Source organism: Ascaphus truei, unplaced genomic scaffold (assembly GCF_040206685.1).
Source record: "Ascaphus truei isolate aAscTru1 unplaced genomic scaffold, aAscTru1.hap1 HAP1_SCAFFOLD_1651, whole genome shotgun sequence".
Taxonomy (NCBI): Eukaryota; Metazoa; Chordata; class Amphibia; order Anura; family Ascaphidae; genus Ascaphus; species Ascaphus truei.
Genome location: NW_027454543.1, coordinates 1 through 21,818, shown reverse-complemented (window position 1 = coordinate 21,818; position 21,818 = coordinate 1). Strand labels below are relative to the sequence as shown.

Genomic DNA, 21,818 nt, shown 5'->3' with positions numbered 1-21,818 from the left:
GGGGAGGTTCACCACTACAGGGTTACTCATCGGCGGGTTTACAAGGGGCAGAATTTAACGGGTGAATATAAGGTTTTCATGCTGAAGTGTTGCACCTCCCCTCAGAGCTCACTCCTCCTCCTTCACCTTTTTAACTTGGGAGGTCTTTTCATTTTGCTGAAGGAACAGGACCTATAATGGTTCTTCCCCTCTTACAGAGGTAAAAGGAAGGGTTCACAGTGTAGTGTAGGACCTGCATTCATTTAGTTATACCTTGGCGTTGGTATGCAGGCTTATGATGCTTTGGCCAAAGGGTTAACTAAATAACCAAGTATTTAATATTATTATTGAAGTATTTTACTTTATACTTTTTACCATATATGTTTTGTCAATGGAATGTAGCATTGGGCTCCCCCGTCTCGAAGTGTTAGACAGCAGAGCGATCTCGCTGGCGGGCGTGTCTGGGCGTGTTCTCTGTAAGGAGGTGTAAGTGCCGTGACTAATGGTCGCCTCGCTGTGTCTGTCCTTCAGAGCTCGGGTGGAATCAGCCCTGCGATGTCTGGAGCATCGGGTGCATTATATTTGAGTATTACGTGGGATTCACGCTGTTTCAGGTCAGTTTGGGGAGGAATGGTCCCTTCACGGGAGTTCAGGAGCACCGCAGTAAACAGAAAGCAGTTGTGACCTGTTTAATCCTATTACCGCAGTGCGTGTTACACAGGATACAGGCTGTCCTGCCGCAGGGTTGTGCCGCTCAGGACGCTGCATGCAGCTGGCACTTCTCACTGGGCAATGGCACTTCCCATAGTGCTTTGCTTCACATATTCACGCGGAAACCCGAGTATATTGCAGAATAATGCGCTGCAGATCCTGTGTAACAGCAGCCCCCTAACCCCTGATGTAACAGCAGCCCCCTAACCCCTGATGTAACAGCAGCCCCCTAACCCCTGATGTAACAGCAGCCCCCTAACCCCTGATGTAACAGCAGCCCCCTAAACCCTGATGTAACAGCAGCCCCCTAAACCCTGACGTAACAGCAGCCCCCTAACCCCTGACGTAACAGCAGCCCCCTAACCCCTGACGTAACAGCAGCCCCCTAACCCCTGACGTAACAGCAGCCCCCTAACCCCTGACGTAACAGCAGCCCCCTAACCCCTGACGTAACAGCAGCCCCCTAACCCCTGACGTAACAGCAGCCCCCTAACCCCTGACGTAACAGCAGCCCCCTAACCCCTGACGTAACAGCAGCCCCCTAACCCCTGACGTAACAGCAGCCCCCTAACCCCTGACGTAACAGCAGCCCCCTAACCCCTGACGTAACAGCAGCCCCCTAACCCCTGACGTAACAGCAGCCCCCTAACCCCTGACGTAACAGCAGCCCCCTAACCCCTGACGTAACAGCAGCCCCCTAACCCCTGACGTAACAGCAGCCCCCTAACCCCTGACGTAACAGCAGCCCCCTAACCCCTGACGTAACAGCAGCCCCCTAACCCCTGACGTAACAGCAGCCCCCTAACCCCTGACGTAACAGCAGCCCCCTAACCCCTGACGTAACAGCAGCCCCCTAACCCCTGACGTAACAGCAGCCCCCTAACCCCTGACGTAACAGCAGCCCCCTAACCCCTGACATAACAGCAGCCCCCTAACCCCTGACATAACAGCAGCCCCCTAACCCCTGACATAAGATCAGAGATCCCTTAATATGCTTCCCATGGTGAGCGAGGCCTTTGTCAGGTTCCAGCTATTAAAGACGTCCTTATTGTTTATCGCAGACTCATGATAACCGAGAGCATCTGGCCATGATGGAAAGGATCCTGGGACCCATCCCATCGCGAATGACACGCAAGACAAGGTGAGAGCCAAGCACTGCACGCGGGTGGGACGTGTCGGGGCTGGCACTGCACACTTTAAGTCTGGCATATTTAGTCGTGTTGCTGCGGGGTGAGGGCTTTGGGCCTGGGCATTGCTGCGGGATGAGGGTTGCGGACCTGGGCATTGCTGTGGGATGGAAGCTGGGCCTTGGGCCCGGGCATTTCTGCGGGATGAGGGCTGGGCCTCGGGCCTGGTCATTGCTGCGGGATGGAAGCTGAGCCTCGGGCCTGGGCGTTGCTGCGGGATGGAAGCTGGGCCTCGGGCCTGGGCATTGCTGCGGGATGGAAGCTGGGCCTCGGGCTTAGGCGTTGCTGCGGGATGAGGGCTGGGCCTCGGGCCTGGGCGTTGCTGCGGGATGGAAGCTGGGCCTCGGGCCTGGGCATTGCTGCGGGATGAGGGCTGGGCCTCGGGCCTGGGCGTTGCTGCGGGATGGAAGCTGGGCCTCGGGCTTAGGCGTTGCTGTGGGATGAGGGCTGGGCCTCGGGCCTGGGCATTGCTGCGGGATGGAAGCTGGGCCTCGGGCCTGGGCGTTGCTGCGGGATGGAAGCTGGGCCTTGCTGTGGGATGGAAGCTGGGCCTCGGGCCTGGGCGTTGCTGCGGGATGGAAGCTGGGCCTCGGGCCTGGGCGTTGCTGCGGGATGGAAGCTGGGCCTCGGGCTTATGCGTTGCTGCGGGATGAGGGCTAGGCCTCGGGCCTGGGCGTTGCTGCGGGATGGAAGCTGGGCCTCGGGCCTGGGCGTTGCTGCGGGATGGAAGCTGGGCCTCGGGCCTGGGCATTGCTGCGGGATGGAAGCTGGGCCTCGGGCTTAGGCGTTGCTGCGGGATGAGGGCTGGGCCTCGGGCCTGGGCGTTGCTGCGGGATGGAAGCTGGGCCTCGGGCTTAGGCGTTGCTGCGGGATGAGGGCTGGGCCTCGGGCCTGGGCGTTGCTGCGGGATGGAAGCTGGGCCTCGGGCTTAGGCGTTGCTGAGGGATGAGGGCTGGGCCTCGGGTCTGGGCATTGCTGCGGGATGGAAGCTGGGCCTCGGGCTTAGGCGTTGCTGCGGGATGAGGGCTGGGCCTCGGGCTTAGGCGTTGCTGCGGGATGAGGGCTGGGCCTCGGGCTTAGGCGTTGCTGCGGGATGAGAGCTGGGCCTCGGGCCTGGGCATTGCTGCGGGATGGAAGCTGGGCCTCGGGCTTAGGCGTTGCTGCGGGATGAGGGCTGGGCCTCGGGCCTGGGCGTTGCTGCGGGATGCAAGCTGGGCCTCGGGCCTGGGCGTTGCTGCGGGATGGAAGCTGGGCCTCGGGCTTAGGCGTTGCTGCGGGATGAGGGCTGGGCCTCGGGCCTGGGCGTTGCTGCGGGATGGAAGCTGGGCCTCGGGCTTAGGCGTTGCTGAGGGATGAGGGCTGGGCCCCGGGCCTGGGCGTTGCTGCGGGATGGAAGCTGGGCCTCGGGCTTAGGCGTTGCTGCGGGATGAGGGCTGGGCCTCGGGCTTAGGCGTTGCTGCGGGATGAGGGCTGGGCCTCGGGCTTAGGCGTTGCTGCGGGATGAGGGCTGGGCATTGCTGCGGGATGATGGCGTTGCTGCGGGATGAGGGCTGGGCATTGCTGCGGGATGATGGCGTTGCTGCGGGATGAGGGCTAGGCGTTGCTGCGGGATGAGGGTTGGGCGTTGCTGCGGGATGAGGGCTGGGCGTTGCTGCGGGATGAGGGCTGGGCGTTGCTGCGGGATGAGGGCTGGGCGTTGCTGCGGGATGATGGCGTTGCTGCGGGATGAGGGCTGGGCATTGCTGCGGGATGAGGGCTGGGCATTGCTGCGGGATGATGGCATTGCTGCGGGATGAGGGCTGGGCATTGCTGCGGGATGATGGCGTTGCTGCGGGATGATGGCGTTGCTGCGGGATGAGGGCTGGGCGTTGCTGCGGGATGATGGCGTTGCTGCGGGATGATGGCGTTGCTGCGGGATGATGGCGTTGCTGCGGGATGAGGGCTGGGCGTTGCTGCGGGATGAGGGTTGGGCATTGCTGCGGGATGAGGGCTGGGCATTGCTGCGGGATGATGGCGTTGCTGCGGGATGATGGCGTTGCTGCGGGATGATGGCGTTGCTGCGGGATGAGGGCTGGGCGTTGCTGCGGGATGATGGCGTTGCTGCGGGATGATGGCTGGGCGTTGCTGCGGGATGATGGCGTTGCTGCGGGATGAGGGCTGGGCGTTGCTGCGGGATGATGGCGTTGCTGCGGGATGAGGGCTGGACGTTGCTGCGGGATGAGGGCGTTGCTGCGGGATGAGGGCTGGACGTTGCTGCGGGATGAGGGCTGGGCGTTGCTGCGGGATGATGGCGTTGCTGCGGGATGATGGCTGGGCGTTGCTGCGGGATGATGGCGTTGCTGCGGGATGAGGGCTGGGCGTTGCTGCGGGATGATGGCTGGGCGTTGCTGCGGGATGATGGCGTTGCTGCGGGATGAGGGCTGGACGTTGCTGCGGGATGAGGGCTGGACGTTGCTGCGGGATGAGGGCTGGGCGTTGCTGCGGGATGAGGGCTGGGCGTTGCTGCGGGATGATGGCTGGGCGTTGCTGCGGGATGATGGCGTTGCTGCGGGATGAGGGCTGGGCGTTGCTGCGGGATGAGGGCTGGGCGTTGCTGCGGGATGATGGCGTTGCTGCGGGATGAGGGCTGGGCGTTGCTGCGGGATGAGGGCTGGGCGTTGCTGCGGGATGAGGGCTGGGCGTTGCTGCGGGATGAGGGCTGGGCATTGCTGCGGGATGAGGGCTGGGCGTTGCTGCGGGATGAGGGCTGGGCGTTGCTGCGGGATGAGGGCTGGGCATTGCTGCGGGATGAGGGCTGGGCATTGCTGCGGGATGATGGCATTGCTGCGGGATGAGGGCTGGGCGTTGCTGCGGGATGAGGGCTGGGCGTTGCTGCGGGATGAGGGCTGGGCATTGCTGCGGGATGAGGGCTGGGCGTTGCTGCGGGATGAGGGCTGGGCGTTGCTGCGGGATGATGGCGTTGCTGCGGGATGAGGGCTTAGGCATTGCTGCGGGATGAGGGCTGGGCGTTGCTGCGGGATGATGGCGTTGCTGCGGGATGAGGGCTGGGCGTTGCTGCGGGATGAGGGCTGGACGTTGCTGCGGGATGATGGCGTTGCTGCGGGATGAGGGCTGGGCGTTGCTGCGGGATGAGGGCTGGGCGTTGCTGCGGGATGATGGCGTTGCTGCGGGATGAGGGCTGGGCGTTGCTGCGGGATGAGGGCTGGGCGTTGCTGCGGGATGATGGCGTTGCTGCGGGATGATGGCGTTGCTGCGGGATGAGGGCTGGGCGTTGCTGCGGGATGAGGGCATTGCTGCGGGATGAGGGCTGGGCATTGCTGCGGGATGAGGGCTGGGCGTTGCTGCGGGATGAGGGCTGGGCGTTGCTGCGGGATGATGGCGTTGCTGCGGGATGATGGCGTTGCTGCGGGATGAGGGCTGGGCGTTGCTGCGGGATGATGGCGTTGCTGCGGGATGAGGGCTGGGCGTTGCTGCGGGATGATGGCGTTGCTGCGGGATGAGGGCTGGACGTTGCTGCGGGATGATGGCGTTGCTGCGGGATGAGGGCTGGGCGTTGCTGCGGGATGATGGCGTTGCTGCGGGATGATGGCGTTGCTGCGGGATGAGGGCTGGGCGTTGCTGCGGGATGATGGCGTTGCTGCGGGATGAGGGCTGGGCGTTGCTGCGGGATGATGGCGTTGCTGCGGGATGAGGGCTGGGCATTGCTGCGGGATGATGGCGTTGCTGCGGGATGAGGGCTGGGCATTGCTGCGGGATGATGGCGTTGCTGCGGGATGAGGGCTGGGCATTGCTGCGGGATGATGGCATTGCTGCGGGATGAGGGCTGGGCATTGCTGCGGGATGATGGCATTGCTGCGGGATGAGGGCTGGACGTTGCTGCGGGATGAGGGCTGGGCGTTGCTGCGGGATGAGGGCTGGGCATTGCTGCGGGATGATGGCATTGCTGCGGGATGAGGGCTGGGCATTGCTGCGGGATGATGGCATTGCTGCGGGATGAGGGCTGGGCGTTGCTGCGGGATGAGGGCTGGACGTTGCTGCGGGATGAGGGCTGGGCGTTGCTGCGGGATGATGGCGTTGCTGCGGGATGAGGGCTGGGCGTTGCTGCGGGATGAGGGCTGGGCATTGCTGCGGGATGATGGCGTTGCTGCGGGATGAGGGCTGGGCATTGCTGCGGGATGATGGCGTTGCTGAGGGATGAGGGCTGGACGTTGCTGCGGGATGAGGGCTGGGCATTGCTGCGGGCTGGGCATTGCTGCGGGATGGAAGCTGGGCATCGGGCTTAGGCGTTGCTGCGGGATGATGGCGTTGCTGCGGGATGAGGGCTGGGCGTTGCTGCGGGATGATGGCTGGGCGTTGCTGCGGGATGAGGGCTGGGCGTTGCTGCGGGATGATGGCGTTGCTGCGGGATGAGGGCTGGGCGTTGCTGCGGGATGATGGCGTTGCTGCGGGATGAGGGCTGGACGTTGCTGCGGGATGAGGGCTGGACGTTGCTGCGGGATGAGGGCTGGACGTTGCTGCGGGATGAGGGCGTTGCTGCGGGATGAGGGCTGGGCGTTGCTGCGGGATGAGGGCTGGGCGTTGCTGCGGGATGATGGCGTTGCTGCGGGATGATGGCTGGGCGTTGCTGCGGGATGATGGCGTTGCTGCGGGATGAGGGCTGGGCGTTGCTGCGGGATGATGGCGTTGCTGCGGGATGAGGGCTGGGCGTTGCTGCGGGATGAGGGCTGGGCGTTGCTGCGGGATGAGGGCTGGGCGTTGCTGCGGGATGAGGGCTGGACGTTGCTGCGGGATGAGGGCTGGGCATTGCTGCGGGATGAGGGCTGGACGTTGCTGCGGGATGAGGGCTGGACGTTGCTGCGGGATGAGGGCTGGGCATTGCTGCGGGATGAGGGCGTTGCTGCGGGATGAGGGCTGGGCGTTGCTGCGGGATGAGGGCTGGGCGTTGCTGCGGGATGATGGCGTTGCTGCGGGATGAGGGCTAGGCATTGCTGCGGGATGATGGCGTTGCTGCGGGATGAGGGCTGGGCGTTGCTGCGGGATGAGGGCTGGGCGTTGCTGCGGGATGAGGGCTGGGCGTTGCTGCGGGATGAGGGCTGGGCATTGCTGCAGGATGAGGGCTGGGCATTGCTGCGGGATGAGGGCTGGGCGTTGCTGCGGGATGAGGGCTGGGCATTGCTGCGGGATGATGGCGTTGCTGCGGGATGAGGGCTGGGCGTTGCTGCGGGATGGAAGCTGGGCATCGGGCTTAGGCGTTGCTGCGGGATGATGGCGTTGCTGCGGGATGATGGCGTTGCTGCGGGATGAGGGCTGGGCGTTGCTGCGGGATGAGGGCTGGACGTTGCTGCGGGATGAGGGCTGGACGTTGCTGCGGGATGAGGGCTGGGCATTGCTGCGGGATGAGGGCGTTGCTGCGGGATGAGGGCTGGGCATTGCTGCGGGATGAGGGCTGGGCGTTGCTGCGGGATGAGGGCTGGGCGTTGCTGCGGGATGGAAGCTGGGCGTTGCTGCGGGATGATGGCGTTGCTGCGGGATGAGGGCTGGGCATTGCTGCGGGATGATGGCGTTGCTGCGGGATGAGGGCTGGGCGTTGCTGCGGGATGAGGGCTGGGCATTGCTGCGGGATGATGGCGTTGCTGCGGGATGAGGGCTGGACGTTGCTGCGGGATGATGGCGTTGCTGCGGGATGATGGCGTTGCTGCGGGATGAGGGCGTTGCTGCGGGATGAGGGCGTTGCTGCGGGATGAGGGCTGGGCGTTGCTGCGGGATGATGGCGTTGCTGCGGGATGAGGGCTGGGCGTTGCTGCGGGATGATGGCGTTGCTGCGGGATGAGGGCTGGGCATTGCTGCGGGATGATGGCGTTGCTGCGGGATGAGGGCTGGGCATCGGGCTTAGGCGTTGCTGAGGGATGAGGGCTGGGCGTTGCTGCGGGATGAGGGCTGGACGTTGCTGCGGGATGGAAGCTGGGCATCGGGCTTAGGCGTTGCTGCGGGATGAGGGCTGGGCGTTGCTGCGGGATGATGGCGTTGCTGCGGGATGAGGGCTGGACGTTGCTGCGGGATGAGGGCTGGACGTTGCTGCGGGATGAGGGCTGGACGTTGCTGCGGGATGATGGCGTTGCTGCGGGATGATGGCTGGGCGTTGCTGCGGGATGATGGCGTTGCTGCGGGATGAGGGCTGGGCGTTGCTGCGGGATGAGGGCGTTGCTGCGGGATGAGGGCTGGGCGTTGCTGCGGGATGAGGGCTGGGCGTTGCTGCGGGATGATGGCGTTGCTGCGGGATGATGGCGTTGCTGCGGGATGAGGGCTGGACGTTGCTGCGGGATGAGGGCTGGGCATTGCTGCGGGATGAGGGCTGGGCGTTGCTGCGGGATGAGGGCAGGGGGTTGCTGCGGGATGATGGCGTTGCTGCGGGATGAGGGCTGGGCGTTGCTGCGGGATGATGGCGTTGCTGCGGGATGAGGGCTGGGCGTTGCTGCGGGATGAGGGCTGGGCATTGCTGCGGGATGAGGGCTGGACGTTGCTGCGGGATGAGGGCTGGGCGTTGCTGCGGGATGAGGGCTGGGCATTGCTGCGGGATGAGGGCGTTGCTGCGGGATGAGGGCTGGGCGTTGCTGCGGGATGAGGGCTGGGCGTTGCTGCGGGATGATGGCGTTGCTGCGGGATGAGGGCTGGGCATTGCTGCGGGATGATGGCGTTGCTGCGGGATGAGGGCTGGGCGTTGCTGCGGGATGATGGCGTTGCTGCGGGATGAGGGCTGGGCATTGCTGCGGGATGATGGCGTTGCTGCGGGATGAGGGCTGGACGTTGCTGCGGGATGATGGCGTTGCTGCGGGATGATGGCGTTGCTGCGGGATGAGGGCGTTGCTGCGGGATGAGGGCGTTGCTGCAGGATGAGGGCTGGGCGTTGCTGCGGGATGATGGCGTTGCTGCGGGATGAGGGCTGGGCGTTGCTGCGGGATGATGGCGTTGCTGCGGGATGAGGGCTGGGCATTGCTGCGGGATGATGGCGTTGCTGCGGGATGAGGGCTGGGCATCGGGCTTAGGCGTTGCTGAGGGATGAGGGCTGGGCGTTGCTGCGGGATGAGGGCTGGACGTTGCTGCGGGATGGAAGCTGGGCATCGGGCTTAGGCGTTGCTGCGGGATGAGGGCTGGGCGTTGCTGCGGGATGATGGCGTTGCTGCGGGATGAGGGCTGGACGTTGCTGCGGGATGAGGGCTGGACGTTGCTGCGGGATGAGGGCTGGACGTTGCTGCGGGATGATGGCGTTGCTGCGGGATGATGGCTGGGCGTTGCTGCGGGATGATGGCGTTGCTGCGGGATGAGGGCTGGGCGTTGCTGCGGGATGAGGGCGTTGCTGCGGGATGAGGGCTGGGCGTTGCTGCGGGATGAGGGCTGGGCGTTGCTGCGGGATGATGGCGTTGCTGCGGGATGATGGCGTTGCTGCGGGATGAGGGCTGGACGTTGCTGCGGGATGAGGGCTGGGCATTGCTGCGGGATGAGGGCTGGACGTTGCTGCGGGATGAGGGCTGGGCGTTGCTGCGGGATGATGGCTGGGCGTTGCTGCGGGATGAGGGCTGGGCGTTGCTGCGGGATGAGGGCTGGGCGTTGCTGCGGGATGAGGGCTGGGCGTTGCTGCGGGATGATGGCGTTGCTGCGGGATGATGGCGTTGCTGCGGGATGAGGGCTGGGCGTTGCTGCGGGATGATGGCGTTGCTGCGGGATGAGGGCTGGGCATTGCTGCGGGATGATGGCGTTGCTGCGGGATGAGGGCTGGGCGTTGCTGCGGGATGATGGCGTTGCTGCGGGATGAGGGCTGGGCATTGCTGCGGGATGATGGCGTTGCTGCGGGATGAGGGCTGGGCGTTGCTGCGGGATGATGGCGTTGCTGCGGGATGAGGGCTGGGCGTTGCTGCGGGATGAGGGCTGGGCGTTGCTGCGGGATGAGGGCGTTGCTGCGGGATGAGGGCTGGGCGTTGCTGCGGGATGAGGGCGTTGCTGCGGGATGAGGGCTGGGCATTGCTGCGGGATGATGGCTGGGCGTTGCTGCGGGATGAGGGCTGGGCATTGCTGCGGGATGATGGCGTTGCTGCGGGATGAGGGCTGGACGTTGCTGCGGGATGAGGGCATTGCTGCGGGATGAGGGCTGGGCATTGCTGCGGGATGATGGCGTTGCTGCGGGATGAGGGCTGGGCATTGCTGCGGGATGAGGGCTGGGCATTGCTGCGGGATGATGGCATTGCTGCGGGATGAGGGCTGGACGTTGCTGCGGGATGAGGGCATTGCTGCGGGATGAGGGCTGGGCATTGCTGCGGGATGATGGCGTTGCTGCGGGATGAGGGCTGGACGTTGCTGCGGGATGAGGGCATTGCTGCGGGATGAGGGCTGGGCATTGCTGCGGGATGATGGCGTTGCTGCGGGATGAGGGCTGGGCATTGCTGCGGGATGAGGGCTGGGCGTTGCTGCGGGATGATGGCGTTGCTGCGGGATGAGGGCTGGGCATTGCTGCGGGATGATGGCGTTGCTGCGGGATGAGGGCTAGGCGTTGCTGCGGGATGAGGGCTGGGCGTTGCTGCGGGATGATGGCGTTGCTGCGGGATGAGGGCATTGCTGCGGGATGAGGGCTGGGCGTTGCTGCGGGATGATGGCGTTGCTGCGGGATGAGGGCTGGGCGTTGCTGCGGGATGAGGGCTGGGCATTGCTGCGGGATGATGGCGTTGCTGCGGGATGAGGGCTGGGCGTTGCTGCGGGATGAGGGCTGGGCGTTGCTGCGGGATGAGGGCGTTGCTGCGGGATGATGGCGTTGCTGCGGGATGAGGGCTGGGCATTGCTGCGGGATGTTTGGTGCCTGAACCTTCCTATTAATCTTCCCTCGCTCCTGTCTCCCTACAGAAAGCAGAAATACTTTTACCACAGTCGCCTGGACTGGGATGAGAACTCGTCCGCAGGTCGATATGTGAGAGAGAACTGCAAGCCCCTGCGGGTGAGGAGGGCACTAAATGATATCCCCTGGCTGCACACAATGGGGGTCCTTGTACATGCGGCTTACATGCTGAGTACGCGGGAGCTGCGGGGTTGAGTGGTTTGTTCCTTTCTTGCAGAGATATATGATGTCAGAAAGCGAGGATCACCACCAGCTGTTTGACTTGATAGAGGGCATGCTGGAATATGAGCCGTCCAAACGCCTCACGCTGGCAGAGGCGCTGAAGCACCCCTTCTACGACCTGTTAAAAAATGACCCAACCCCCAAACTGTGGGACTCTGGCAGGGACATTAGCCGATGAGGGGTCACCTTGCACACCGCGTGGGGAGACTGCGTGCGTTTCTTTGGCACTCCGAGCAGAGAGCGATTTACACAATATGGTGCTTCTTTTTATTTGTACTGGACATTTTGCTACCCTGTAAAGCTGTTAATATGTGAGATAATATATATATATATATATTGTATATAGGCGCGTGTGCCCGGGTTAGGAGAGGGAGGCCGCCTTGTAAATAAACCAGTCAGACTTGTTTCCTTCTGTCCCCACATACCCCGTCCCGGGGTGTCGCCTGGACCCTGCGCTCCCCTGAATCTCACGGTCCTGTAACTTATAAAGTGTTAGGGGATGAGGGGGGAACTTTCTCTGGAGTTGATGCTGCGATGTATCTGCCAGTGTTTTTATAAGGTTTTGTACAGTCTTTGTGAGAAATAAACCTGACGTGTTCTTTGTATGTGAGCTGGGGTATAGACATCTCATTACACTACCTGGCGTGTTCTCTGTATGTGAGCTGGGATATGGATCTCATTACACTGCCTGGCGTGTTCTGTGTGTGAGCTGGGGTGTGGATATCTCATTACACTGCCTGGCGTGTTCTGTGTGTGAGCTGGGGTATAGACATCTCATTACACTGCCTGGCGTGTTCTGTGTGTGAGCTGGGGTGTGGATATCTCATTACACTGCCTGGCGTGTTCTCTGTATGTGAGCTGGGATATGGATCTCATTACACTGCCTGGCGTGTTCTCTGTATGTGAGCTGGGGTATAGACATCTCATTACACTACCTGGCATGTTCTCTGTGTGTGAGCTGGGGTGTGGATATCATTACACTGCCTGGCGTGTTCTTTGTATGTGAGCTGGGGTGTGAATATCATTACACTGCCTGACGTGTTCTTTGTATGTGAGCTGGGGTGTGGATATCATTACACTGCCTGACGTGTTCTTTGTATGTGAGCTGGGGTATAGACATCTCATTACACTGCCTGACGTGTTCTCTGTATGTGAGCTGGGGTGTGGACATGTGGTCTCCACTTCTTCCAGTATCATTTCTATTGATTTTAGGTTTACAGTGTAATAAATAGAAATACCACGCAACCCTGCCCTTCCCCATTATCTCTTAGCAAACAGTGCTTCCACTGCAGCCAGGGATTCTGGGTAATGACATGCAAATGAGCAGTGTGTCACCTTTTGCATGGTGTACTCATTTGCATATATTACCCAGAATCCCTGGCTGCAGTGGAAGCACTGTTTGCTCAGTAGGGTTGCCAGGTGGCTTCTCAAAACACACTGGAAACGGGTGACACCTCGGTGAGCAGGTATGTTATTTATAAATTCTCCGACCGCTACGTAATTTTTTTGTTTTTCTACATTTCTCTCCGCGTTAGCACCAATTTGCACAATTTCATATTCTATTTCGTAAAAAATGCTGGGAGGGCTCAATCCCCAAATCCCTCCCAGGAACGAGATAGCACATGAAATGGTGCAAATTGGTGCAAACGTGGAGTGAAATGTAGAAAAAAACAAAAAAAATGACGTAACGTTCGGAGAATTTATTAATAACATCTGCAGTCATACTATATACACTATACACACGCTATACCGATCTTACTGCTCCCCTCCCACTACTTCCAAGATTGTAGCACCCCCCTCCTCCTCCCTCACACCACCCCCCTCCTTTCTCACACCACCCCCCTCCTCCTTTCTCACCCACCCCCCCTCCTTTCTCACCCACCCCCCCTCCTTTCTCACACCACCCCCCCTCCTTTCTCACACCACCCCCTCCTCCTTTCTCACCTCCCTCACACCACCCTCCCTCCTCCTTTCTCACCCCCCTCCTCCTTTCTCACACCACCCCCCCTCCTCCTCCTTTCTCACACCACCCCCCCTCCTCCTCCTTTCTCATACCACCCCCCTCCTCCTTTCTCACCACCCCCCCTCCTCCTTTCTCACACCACCCCCCCTCCGCCTCCTTTCTCACACCACCCCCCTCCTCCTCCTTTCTCACACCACCCCCCCCCTCCTCCTCCTTTCTCACACCACCCCCCTCCTCCTCCTTTCTCACACCACCCCCCCTCCTCCTCCTCTCACACCACCCCCCCTCCTCCTCCTTTCTCACACCACCCCCCTCCTCCTCCTTTCTCACACCACCCCCCCTCCTCCTCCCTCACACCACCCCCCCTCCTCCTCCTCCCTCACACCACCCCCCCTCCTCCTCCTCCCTCACACCCCCCCCCCTCCTTTCTCACACCACCCCCTCCTCCTTTCTCACACCACCCCCCCTCCTTTCTCACACCACCCCCCCTCCTTTCTCACACCACCCCCCTCCTTTCTCACACCCCCCCCCCTCCTTTCTCACACCACCCCCTCCTCCTTTCTCACACACCCCCTCCCCCCCCTCCTCCTCCCTCACACCACCACCCCCCCTCCTCCCTCACACCACCACCCCCCCCTCCTCCTCCTCCCTCACACCACCACCCCTCCTCCTCCTCCCTCACACCACCCCCCCTCCTCCTCCTCCCTCACACCACCACCCCCCCTCCTCCTCCTCCCTCACACCACCACCCCCCCTCCTCCTCCTCCCTCACACCACCACCCCCCCTCCTCCTCCTCCCTCACACCACCACCCCCCCTCCTCCTCCTCCCTCACACCACCACCCCCCCTCCTCCTCCTCCCTCACACCACCACCCCCTCTCCTCCTCCCTCACACCACGCCCCCTCCTCCTTTCTCACACGCGATTGCCGCGTGACGTCAGCGGCACACGAGCGGTTCAACCAATGAGGGCGGACTGCTCACAGCCACGCCCCCGGTCGCCCTCTCGTCTCCAGCACCATAGTGCAGGAATCGTTATCACAACAGCTGACGTCACGTGGTCGCGTCGCCTTAGAGCGGGGACCCTGCACCCGGCCACTCGTCACAGCAACGCTGCCCGCATGTTCGGCAAAATACCGGTCTGTCCGGTTCAAAACCGGACACCTAGCAACCCTATTGCTAAGAGATAATGGGGAAGGGCATGGTTGCGGACCTGTGATCCGCGTGCGCACACGTGGTATTTATATTTGCTGCACGGGGGAGGGTTTGTGCCACGGGTTGCTCCCCGTATCGGGTTTAGTGTGGGCTTTGCATGTGGATGTTTCATGTTGGAGAGTCGGGCCAGTGATGTGACATGTTCACGTGACGGTATTTAAGGCTTTGCATGCGTGTTCTATATCTCTCCGTGCCATCTGTCTCCCGTCCTAATCCTGTCCGATACACGGGCGGGCTGCGCTCTCCCCCAGAGGTGGCTGGGTTATGCTTTGTATGTAGGAGCTTCTATTATTAGATATCAAAGCATTTGGAAAAATAATTGATTAAAAACCTGACCTGTTTTTTAATTTTACTTCCATGCAAACGCTGCTGTTTCTAGGGGTTGGATGTGGGTATTAGCGCAGCCCTGCCAGGAACACGCCGACGGGCACTAAAGCGCTTGGTTTCGTGACTGCTAGTTATGCCAGGGGTGCACAAACCCCGAAGCCGGCGCCCCCCTGCATTCCCCCCTCCCACCTGGTGTCCGACGCGACGTCGTGACCCCGCGGCGTCATTTGTTGCTGTGTTACCATGGCGACGCGTCGCTGGAAGCCACCGGAGACCAGGTAAGGGCGGTTAGAGACCTCGTGCGCGCTCCCCTGGCATTTTATTTAAACGCCTTGGGGCAGAGCGTGGGGCCTCTGTAACCGCCGCGCCCCCAGTTTGCGCACCCTTGGTTTATGCCACCGATCACCGACTCCCAACGGATCATTTTGTAAAACGACATCTTCATTTCAGGGCTAATGACGGAGATTCGCACCCGATCCGTCACTTTAAATGCCGGCTCTGGGCGGCGCTGGGCGCATTACCCAGCAGCACCGCTTTGTGAGCCAGGATGAAATGTTTTGAGGTTGACATTTGATAGCTGATCAATTCTCACTCTACTTCCATCCAGATGCTGGGGGCGCTCTCCAGGCCCTTGTACGCGGGCTGCGCGCTCTCCAGGCCCTTGTACACAGGCTGCGCGCTCTCCAGGCCCTTGTACGCGGGCTGCGCGCTCTCCAGGCCCTTGTACGCGGGCTGCGCGCTCTCCAGGCCCTTGTACGCGGGCTGCGCGCTCTCCAGGCCCTTGTACACAGGCTGCGCACTCTCCAGGCCCTTGTACGCGGGCTGCGCGCTCTCCAGGCCCTTGTACGCGGGCTGCGCGCTCTCCAGGCCCTTGTACGCGGGCTGCGCGCTCTCCAGGCCCTTGTACGCAGGCTGCGCGCTCTCCAGACCCTTGTACGTGGGCTGCGGGCTGCGCGCTCTCCAGGCCCTTGTACGCGGGCTGCGCGCGCTCTCCAGGCCCTTGTACGCGGGCTGCGCGCTCTCCAGGCCCTTGTACGCGGGCTGCGCGCTCTACATGCCCTTGTACGCGGGCTGCGCGCGCTCTCCAGGCCCTTGTACGCGGGCTGCGCGCTCTCCAGGCCCTTGTATGCGGGCTGCGCGCTCTCCAGGCCCTTGTATGCGGGCTGCACGCTCTCCAGGCCCTTGTACGCGGGCTGCGCGCTCTCCAGGCCCTTGTACGCGGGCTGCGCGCTCTCCAGGCCCTTGTACGCGGGCTGCGCGCTCTCCAGGCCCTTGTACGCGGGCTGCGCGCTCTCCAGGCCCTTGTACGCGGGCTGCGCGCTCTCCAGGCCCTTGTACGCGGGCTGCGCGCTCTCCAGGCCCTTATACGCGGGCTGCGCACTCTCCAGGCCCTTGTACACAGGCTGCGCGCTCTCCAGGCCCTTGTACGCAGGCTGCGCGCTCTCCAGGCCCTTGTACGCAGGCTGCGCGCTCTCCAGACCCTTATACGCGGGCTGCGCGCTCTCCAGGCCCTTGTACGCGGGCTGCGCGCTCTCCAGGCCCTTGTACGCGGGCTGCGCGCTCTCCAGGCCCTTGTACGCGGGCTGCGCACTCTCCATGCCCTTGTACGTGGGCTGCGCGCGCTCTCCAGGCCCTTGTACGCGGGCTGCGCACTCTCCAGGCCCTTGTACGCAGGCTGCGCGCTCTCCAGACCCTTGTACGCGGGCTGCGCGCGCTCTCCAGGCCCTTGTACGCGGGCTGCGCACTCTCCAGGCCCTTGTGCGCGGGCTGCGCACTCTCCAGGCCCTTGTACGCGGGCTGCGCGCGCTCTCCAGGCCCTTGTATGCGGGCTGCGCGCTCTCCAGGCCCTTGTACGCAGGCTGCGCGCTCTCCAGGCCCTTGTACGCAGGCTGCGCGCTCTCCAGACCCTTGTACGTGGGCTGCGGGCTGCGCGCACTCCAGGCCCTTGTACGCGGGCTGCGCGCGCTCTCCAGGCCCTTGGACGCGGGCTGCGCGCTCTACATGCCCTTGTACGCGGGCTGCGCGCTCTTCAGGCCCTTGTACACAGGCTGTGCACTCTCCAGGCCCTTGTACGCAGGCTGCGCGCTCTCCAGGCCCTTGTACGTGGGCTGCGCGCTCTCCAGGCCCTTGTACGCGGGCTGCGCGCTCTCCAGGCCCTTGTACGCAGGCTGCGCGCTCTCCAGGCCCTTGTACGCAGGCTGCGCGCTCTCCAGGCCCTTGTGTGCGGGCTGCGCGCTCTCCAGGCCCTTGTACGCGGGCTGCGCGCTCTCCAGGCCCTTGTACGCGGGCTGCGCGCTCTCCAAGCCCTTGTACGCGGGCTGCGCGCTCTCCAGGCCCTTGTACGCGGGCTGCGCGCTCTCCAGACCCTTGTACGCAGGGTGCGCGCTCTCCAGGCCCTTGTACGCGGGCTGCGCGCTCTCCAGGCCCTTGTACGTGGGCTGCGCGCTCTCCAGGCCCTTGTACGCGGGCTGCGCGCTCTCCAGGCCCTTGTACGCAGGCTGCGCGCTCTCCAGGCCCTTGTACGCAGGCTGCGCGCTCTCCAGGCCCTTGTGTGCGGGCTGCGCGCTCTCCAGGCCCTTGTACGCGGGCTGCGCGCTCTCCAGGCCCTTGTACGCGGGCTGCGCGCTCTCCAAGCCCTTGTACGCGGGCTGCGCGCTCTCCAGGCCCTTGTACGCGGGCTGCGCGGTCTCCAGACCCTTGTACGCAGGGTGCGCGCTCTCCAGGCCCTTGTACGCGGGCTGCGCGCTCTCCAGGCCCTTGTACGTGGTCTGCGCGCTCTCCAGGCCCTTGTATGCGGGCTGCGCGCGCTCTCCAGGCCCTTGTACGCGGGCTGCGCGCTCTCCGGGCCTGTACGCGGGCTGCGCGCTCTCCGGGCCCTTGTACGCGGGCTGCGCACTCTCCAGGCCCTTGTACGCGGGCTGCGCGCTCTCCAGGCCCTTGTACGCGGGCTGCGCGCTCTCCAGGCCCTTGTACGCGGGCTGCGCGCTCTCCAGACCCTTGTACGCAGGGTGCGCGCTCTCCAGGCCCTTGTACGCGGGCTGCGCGCTCTCCAGGCCCTTGTACGTGGGCTGCGCACTCTCCAGGCCCATGTATGCGGGCTGCGCGCGCTCTCCAGGCCCTTGTACGCGGGCTGCGCGCTCTCCGGGCCCTTGTACGCGGGCTGCGCGCTCTCCAGGCCCTTGTACGCGGGCTGCGCGCTCTCCGGGCCCTTGTACGCGGGCTGCGCGCTCTCTGGGCCCGTGTACTCCGGGTTCCAGCAGGGTGTTGGGTCAGGAATTCCTGGGCTGGCACGGGGGGTTTGGTGCAGATGACCTGAGAGGTGAGGGTTGTGGCCGGATCGCACACGGAGCGTTCAGTCACTGTGTTTGCTTCCTCTGGATAAATACACTGTAAGTACGGACATAGGATAAATACACTGTAAGTACGGATATAGGATAAATACACTGTAAGTACGGATATAGGATAAATACACTGTAAGTACGGATATAGGATAAATACACTGTAAGTACGGATATAGGATAAATACACTAAGTACGGATATAGGATAAATACACTGTAAGTACGGATATAGGATAAATACACTGTAAGTACGGACATAGGATAAATACACTGTAAGTACGGACATAGGATAAATACACTGTTAGTACGGATATAGGATAAATACACTGTAAGTACGGATATAGGATAAATACACTGTAAGTACGGATATAGGATAAATACACTGTAAGTACGGATATAGGATAAATACACTGTAAGTACGGATACTGGATAAATACACTGTAAGTACGGATATAGGATAAATACACTGTAAGTACGGATATAGGATAAATACACTGTAAGTACGGATACTGGATAAATACACTGTAAGTACGGATATAGGATAAATACACTGTAAGTACGGATATAGGATAAATACACTGTAAGTACGGATATAGGATAAATACACTGTAAGTACGGATATAGGATAAATACACTGTAAGTACGGATATAGGATAAATACACTGTAAGTACGGATACAGGATAAATACACTGTAAGTACGGATATAGGATAAATACACTGTAAGTACGGATATAGGATAAATACACTGTAAGTACGGATATAGGATAAATACACTAAGTACGGATATAGGATAAATACACTGTAAGTACGGATATAGGATAAATACACTGTAAGTACGGATATAGGATAAATACACTGTAAGTACGGATATAGGATAAATACACTGTAAGTACGGATACAGGATAAATACACTGTAAGTACGGATATAGGATAAATACACTGTAAGTACGGATATTGGATAAATACACTGTAAGTACGGATATAGGATAAATACACTGTAAGTACGGATACAGGATAAATACACTGTAAGTACGGATACAGGATAAATACACTGTGTACGGATACAGGATAAATACACTGTAAGTACGGATATAGGATAAATACACTGTAAGTACGGATATAGGATAAATACACTGTAAGTACGGATATAGGATAAATACACTGTAAGTACGGATATAGGATAAATACACTGTAAGTACGGATATAGGATAAATACACTGTAAGTACGGATATAGGGTAAATACACTGTAAGTACGGATATAGGGTAAATACACTGTAAGTACGGATATAGGATAAATACACTGTAAGTACGGATACAGGATAAATACACTGTAAGTACGGATATAGGATAAATACACTGTAAGTACGGATATAGGATAAATACACTAAGTACGGATATAGGATAAATACACTGTAAGTACGGATATAGGATAAATACACTGTAAGTACGGATATAGGATAAATACACTGTAAGTACGGATATAGGATAAATACACTAAGTACGGATATAGGATAAATACACTGTAAGTACGGATATAGGATAAATACACTGTAAGTACGGATATAGGATAAATACACTGTAAGTACGGATATAGGATAAATACACTGTAAGTACGGATACAGGATAAATACACTGTAAGTACGGATATAGGATAAATACACTGTAAGTACGGATATAGGATAAATACACTGTAAGTACGGATACTGGATAAATACACTGTAAGTACGGATATAGGATAAATACACTAAGTACGGATACAGGATAAATACACTGTAAGTACTGATATAGGATAAATACACTGTAAGTACGGATACAGGATAAATACACTGTAAGTACGGATACAGGATAAATACACTGTAAGTACGGATATAGGATAAATACACTAAGTACGGATATAGGATAAATACACTAAGTACGGATATAGGATAAATACACTAAGTACGGATATAGGATAAATACACTAAGTACGGATATAGGATAAAATACACTAAGTACGGATATAGGATAAATACACTAAGTACGGATACAGGATAAATACACTGTAAGTACGGATATAGGATAAATACACTGTAAGTACGGATATAGGATAAATACACTGTAAGTACGGATATAGGATAAATACACTGTAAGTACGGATATAGGATAAATACACTGTAAGTACGGATATAGGATAAATACACTGTAAGTACGGATATAGGATAAATACACTGTAAGTACGGATATAGGATAAATACACTAAGTACGGATATAGGATAAATACACTAAGTACGGATACAGGATAAATACACTGTAAGTACGAATATAGGATAAATACACTGTAAGTACGGATATAGGATAAATACACTGTAAGTACGGATATAGGATAAATACACTGTAAGTACTGATATAGGATAAATACACTTAAGTACGGATATAGGATAAATACACTGTAAGTACGGATATAGGATAAATACACTGTAAGTACGGATACAGGATAAATACACTGTAAGTACGGATATAGGATAAATACACTGTAAGTACGGATATAGGATAAATACACTGTAAGTACGGATATAGGATAAATACACTGTAAGTACGGATATAGGATAAATACACTGTAAGTACGGATATAGGATAAATACACTGTAAGTACGGATATAGGATAAATACACTGTAAGTACGGATATAGGATAAATACACTGTAAGCACGGATATAGGATAAATACACTAAGTACGGATATAGGATAAATACACTGTAAGTACGGATACAGGATAAATACACTGTAAGTACGGATACAGGATAAATACACTAAGTACGGATATAGGATAAATACACTGTAAGTACGGATATAGGATAAATACACTAAGTACGGATATAGGATAAATACACTGTAAGTACGGATATAGGATAAATACACTGTAAGTACGGATATAGGATAAAAACACTGTAAGTACGGATATAGGATAAATACACTGTAAGTACGGATACAGGATAAATACACTAAGTACGGATATAGGATAAATACACTGTAAGTACGGATATAGGATAAATACACTAAGTACGGATATAGGATAAATACACTGTAAGTACGGATATAGGATAAATACACTGTAAGTACGGATATAGGATAAATACACTGTAAGTACGGATATAGGATAAATACACTGTAAGTACGGATATAGGATAAATACACTGTAAGTACGGATACTGGATAAATACACTGTAAGTACGGATATAGGATAAATACACTGTAAGTACGGATATAGGATAAATACACTAAGTACGGATATAGGATAAATACACTGTAAGTACGGATATAGGATAAATACACTAAGTACGGATATAGGATAAATACACTGTAAGTACGGATATAGGATAAATACACTGTAAGTACGGATATAGGATAAATACACTGTAAGTACGGATATAGGATAAATACACTGTAAGTACGGATACTGGATAAATACACTGTAAGTACGGATATAGGATAAATACACTAAGTACGGATATAGGATAAATACACTGTAAGTACGGATATAGGATAAATACACTGTAAGTACGGATATAGGATAAATACACTGTAAGTACGGATATAGGATAAATACACTGTAAGTACGGATATAGGATAAATACACTGTAAGTACGGATATAGGGTAAATACACTGTAAGTACGGATATAGGGTAAATACACTGTAAGTACGGATATAGGATAAATACACTGTAAGTACGGATATAGGATAAATACACTAAGTACGGATATAGGATAAATACACTGTAAGTACGGATATAGGATAAATACACTGTAAGTACGGATATAGGATAAATACACTGTAAGTACGAATATAGGATAAATACACTGTAAGTACGGATATAGGATAAATACACTGTAAGTACGGATATAGGATAAATACACTGTAAGTACGGATATTGGATAAATACACTGTAAGTACGGATATAGGATAAATACACTGTAAGTACGGATATAGGATAAATACACTGTAAGTACGGATATAG

At 57.7% G+C, this 21,818-nt stretch overlaps 1 protein-coding gene across 2 annotated transcripts in view; it reads left to right on the top strand.

Moving 5' to 3' along the window:
• The window catches only part of CLK2 (CDC like kinase 2), a 37,742-nt gene extending 26,152 nt beyond the window's left edge, over positions 1-11,590 (top strand). For both annotated transcript variants that reach the window (XM_075581879.1, XM_075581882.1), the window contains exons 10-13: positions 511-593; positions 1,752-1,831; positions 10,767-10,857; positions 10,976-11,590. In XM_075581879.1, the coding sequence (XP_075437994.1) occupies positions 511-593; positions 1,752-1,831; positions 10,767-10,857; positions 10,976-11,158 (437 nt within the window). In that variant the 3' untranslated portion in view covers positions 11,159-11,590. The remainder of the gene's footprint in view (positions 1-510; positions 594-1,751; positions 1,832-10,766; positions 10,858-10,975) is intronic.
• The last annotated feature ends 10,228 nt before the right edge of the window (positions 11,591-21,818 follow it).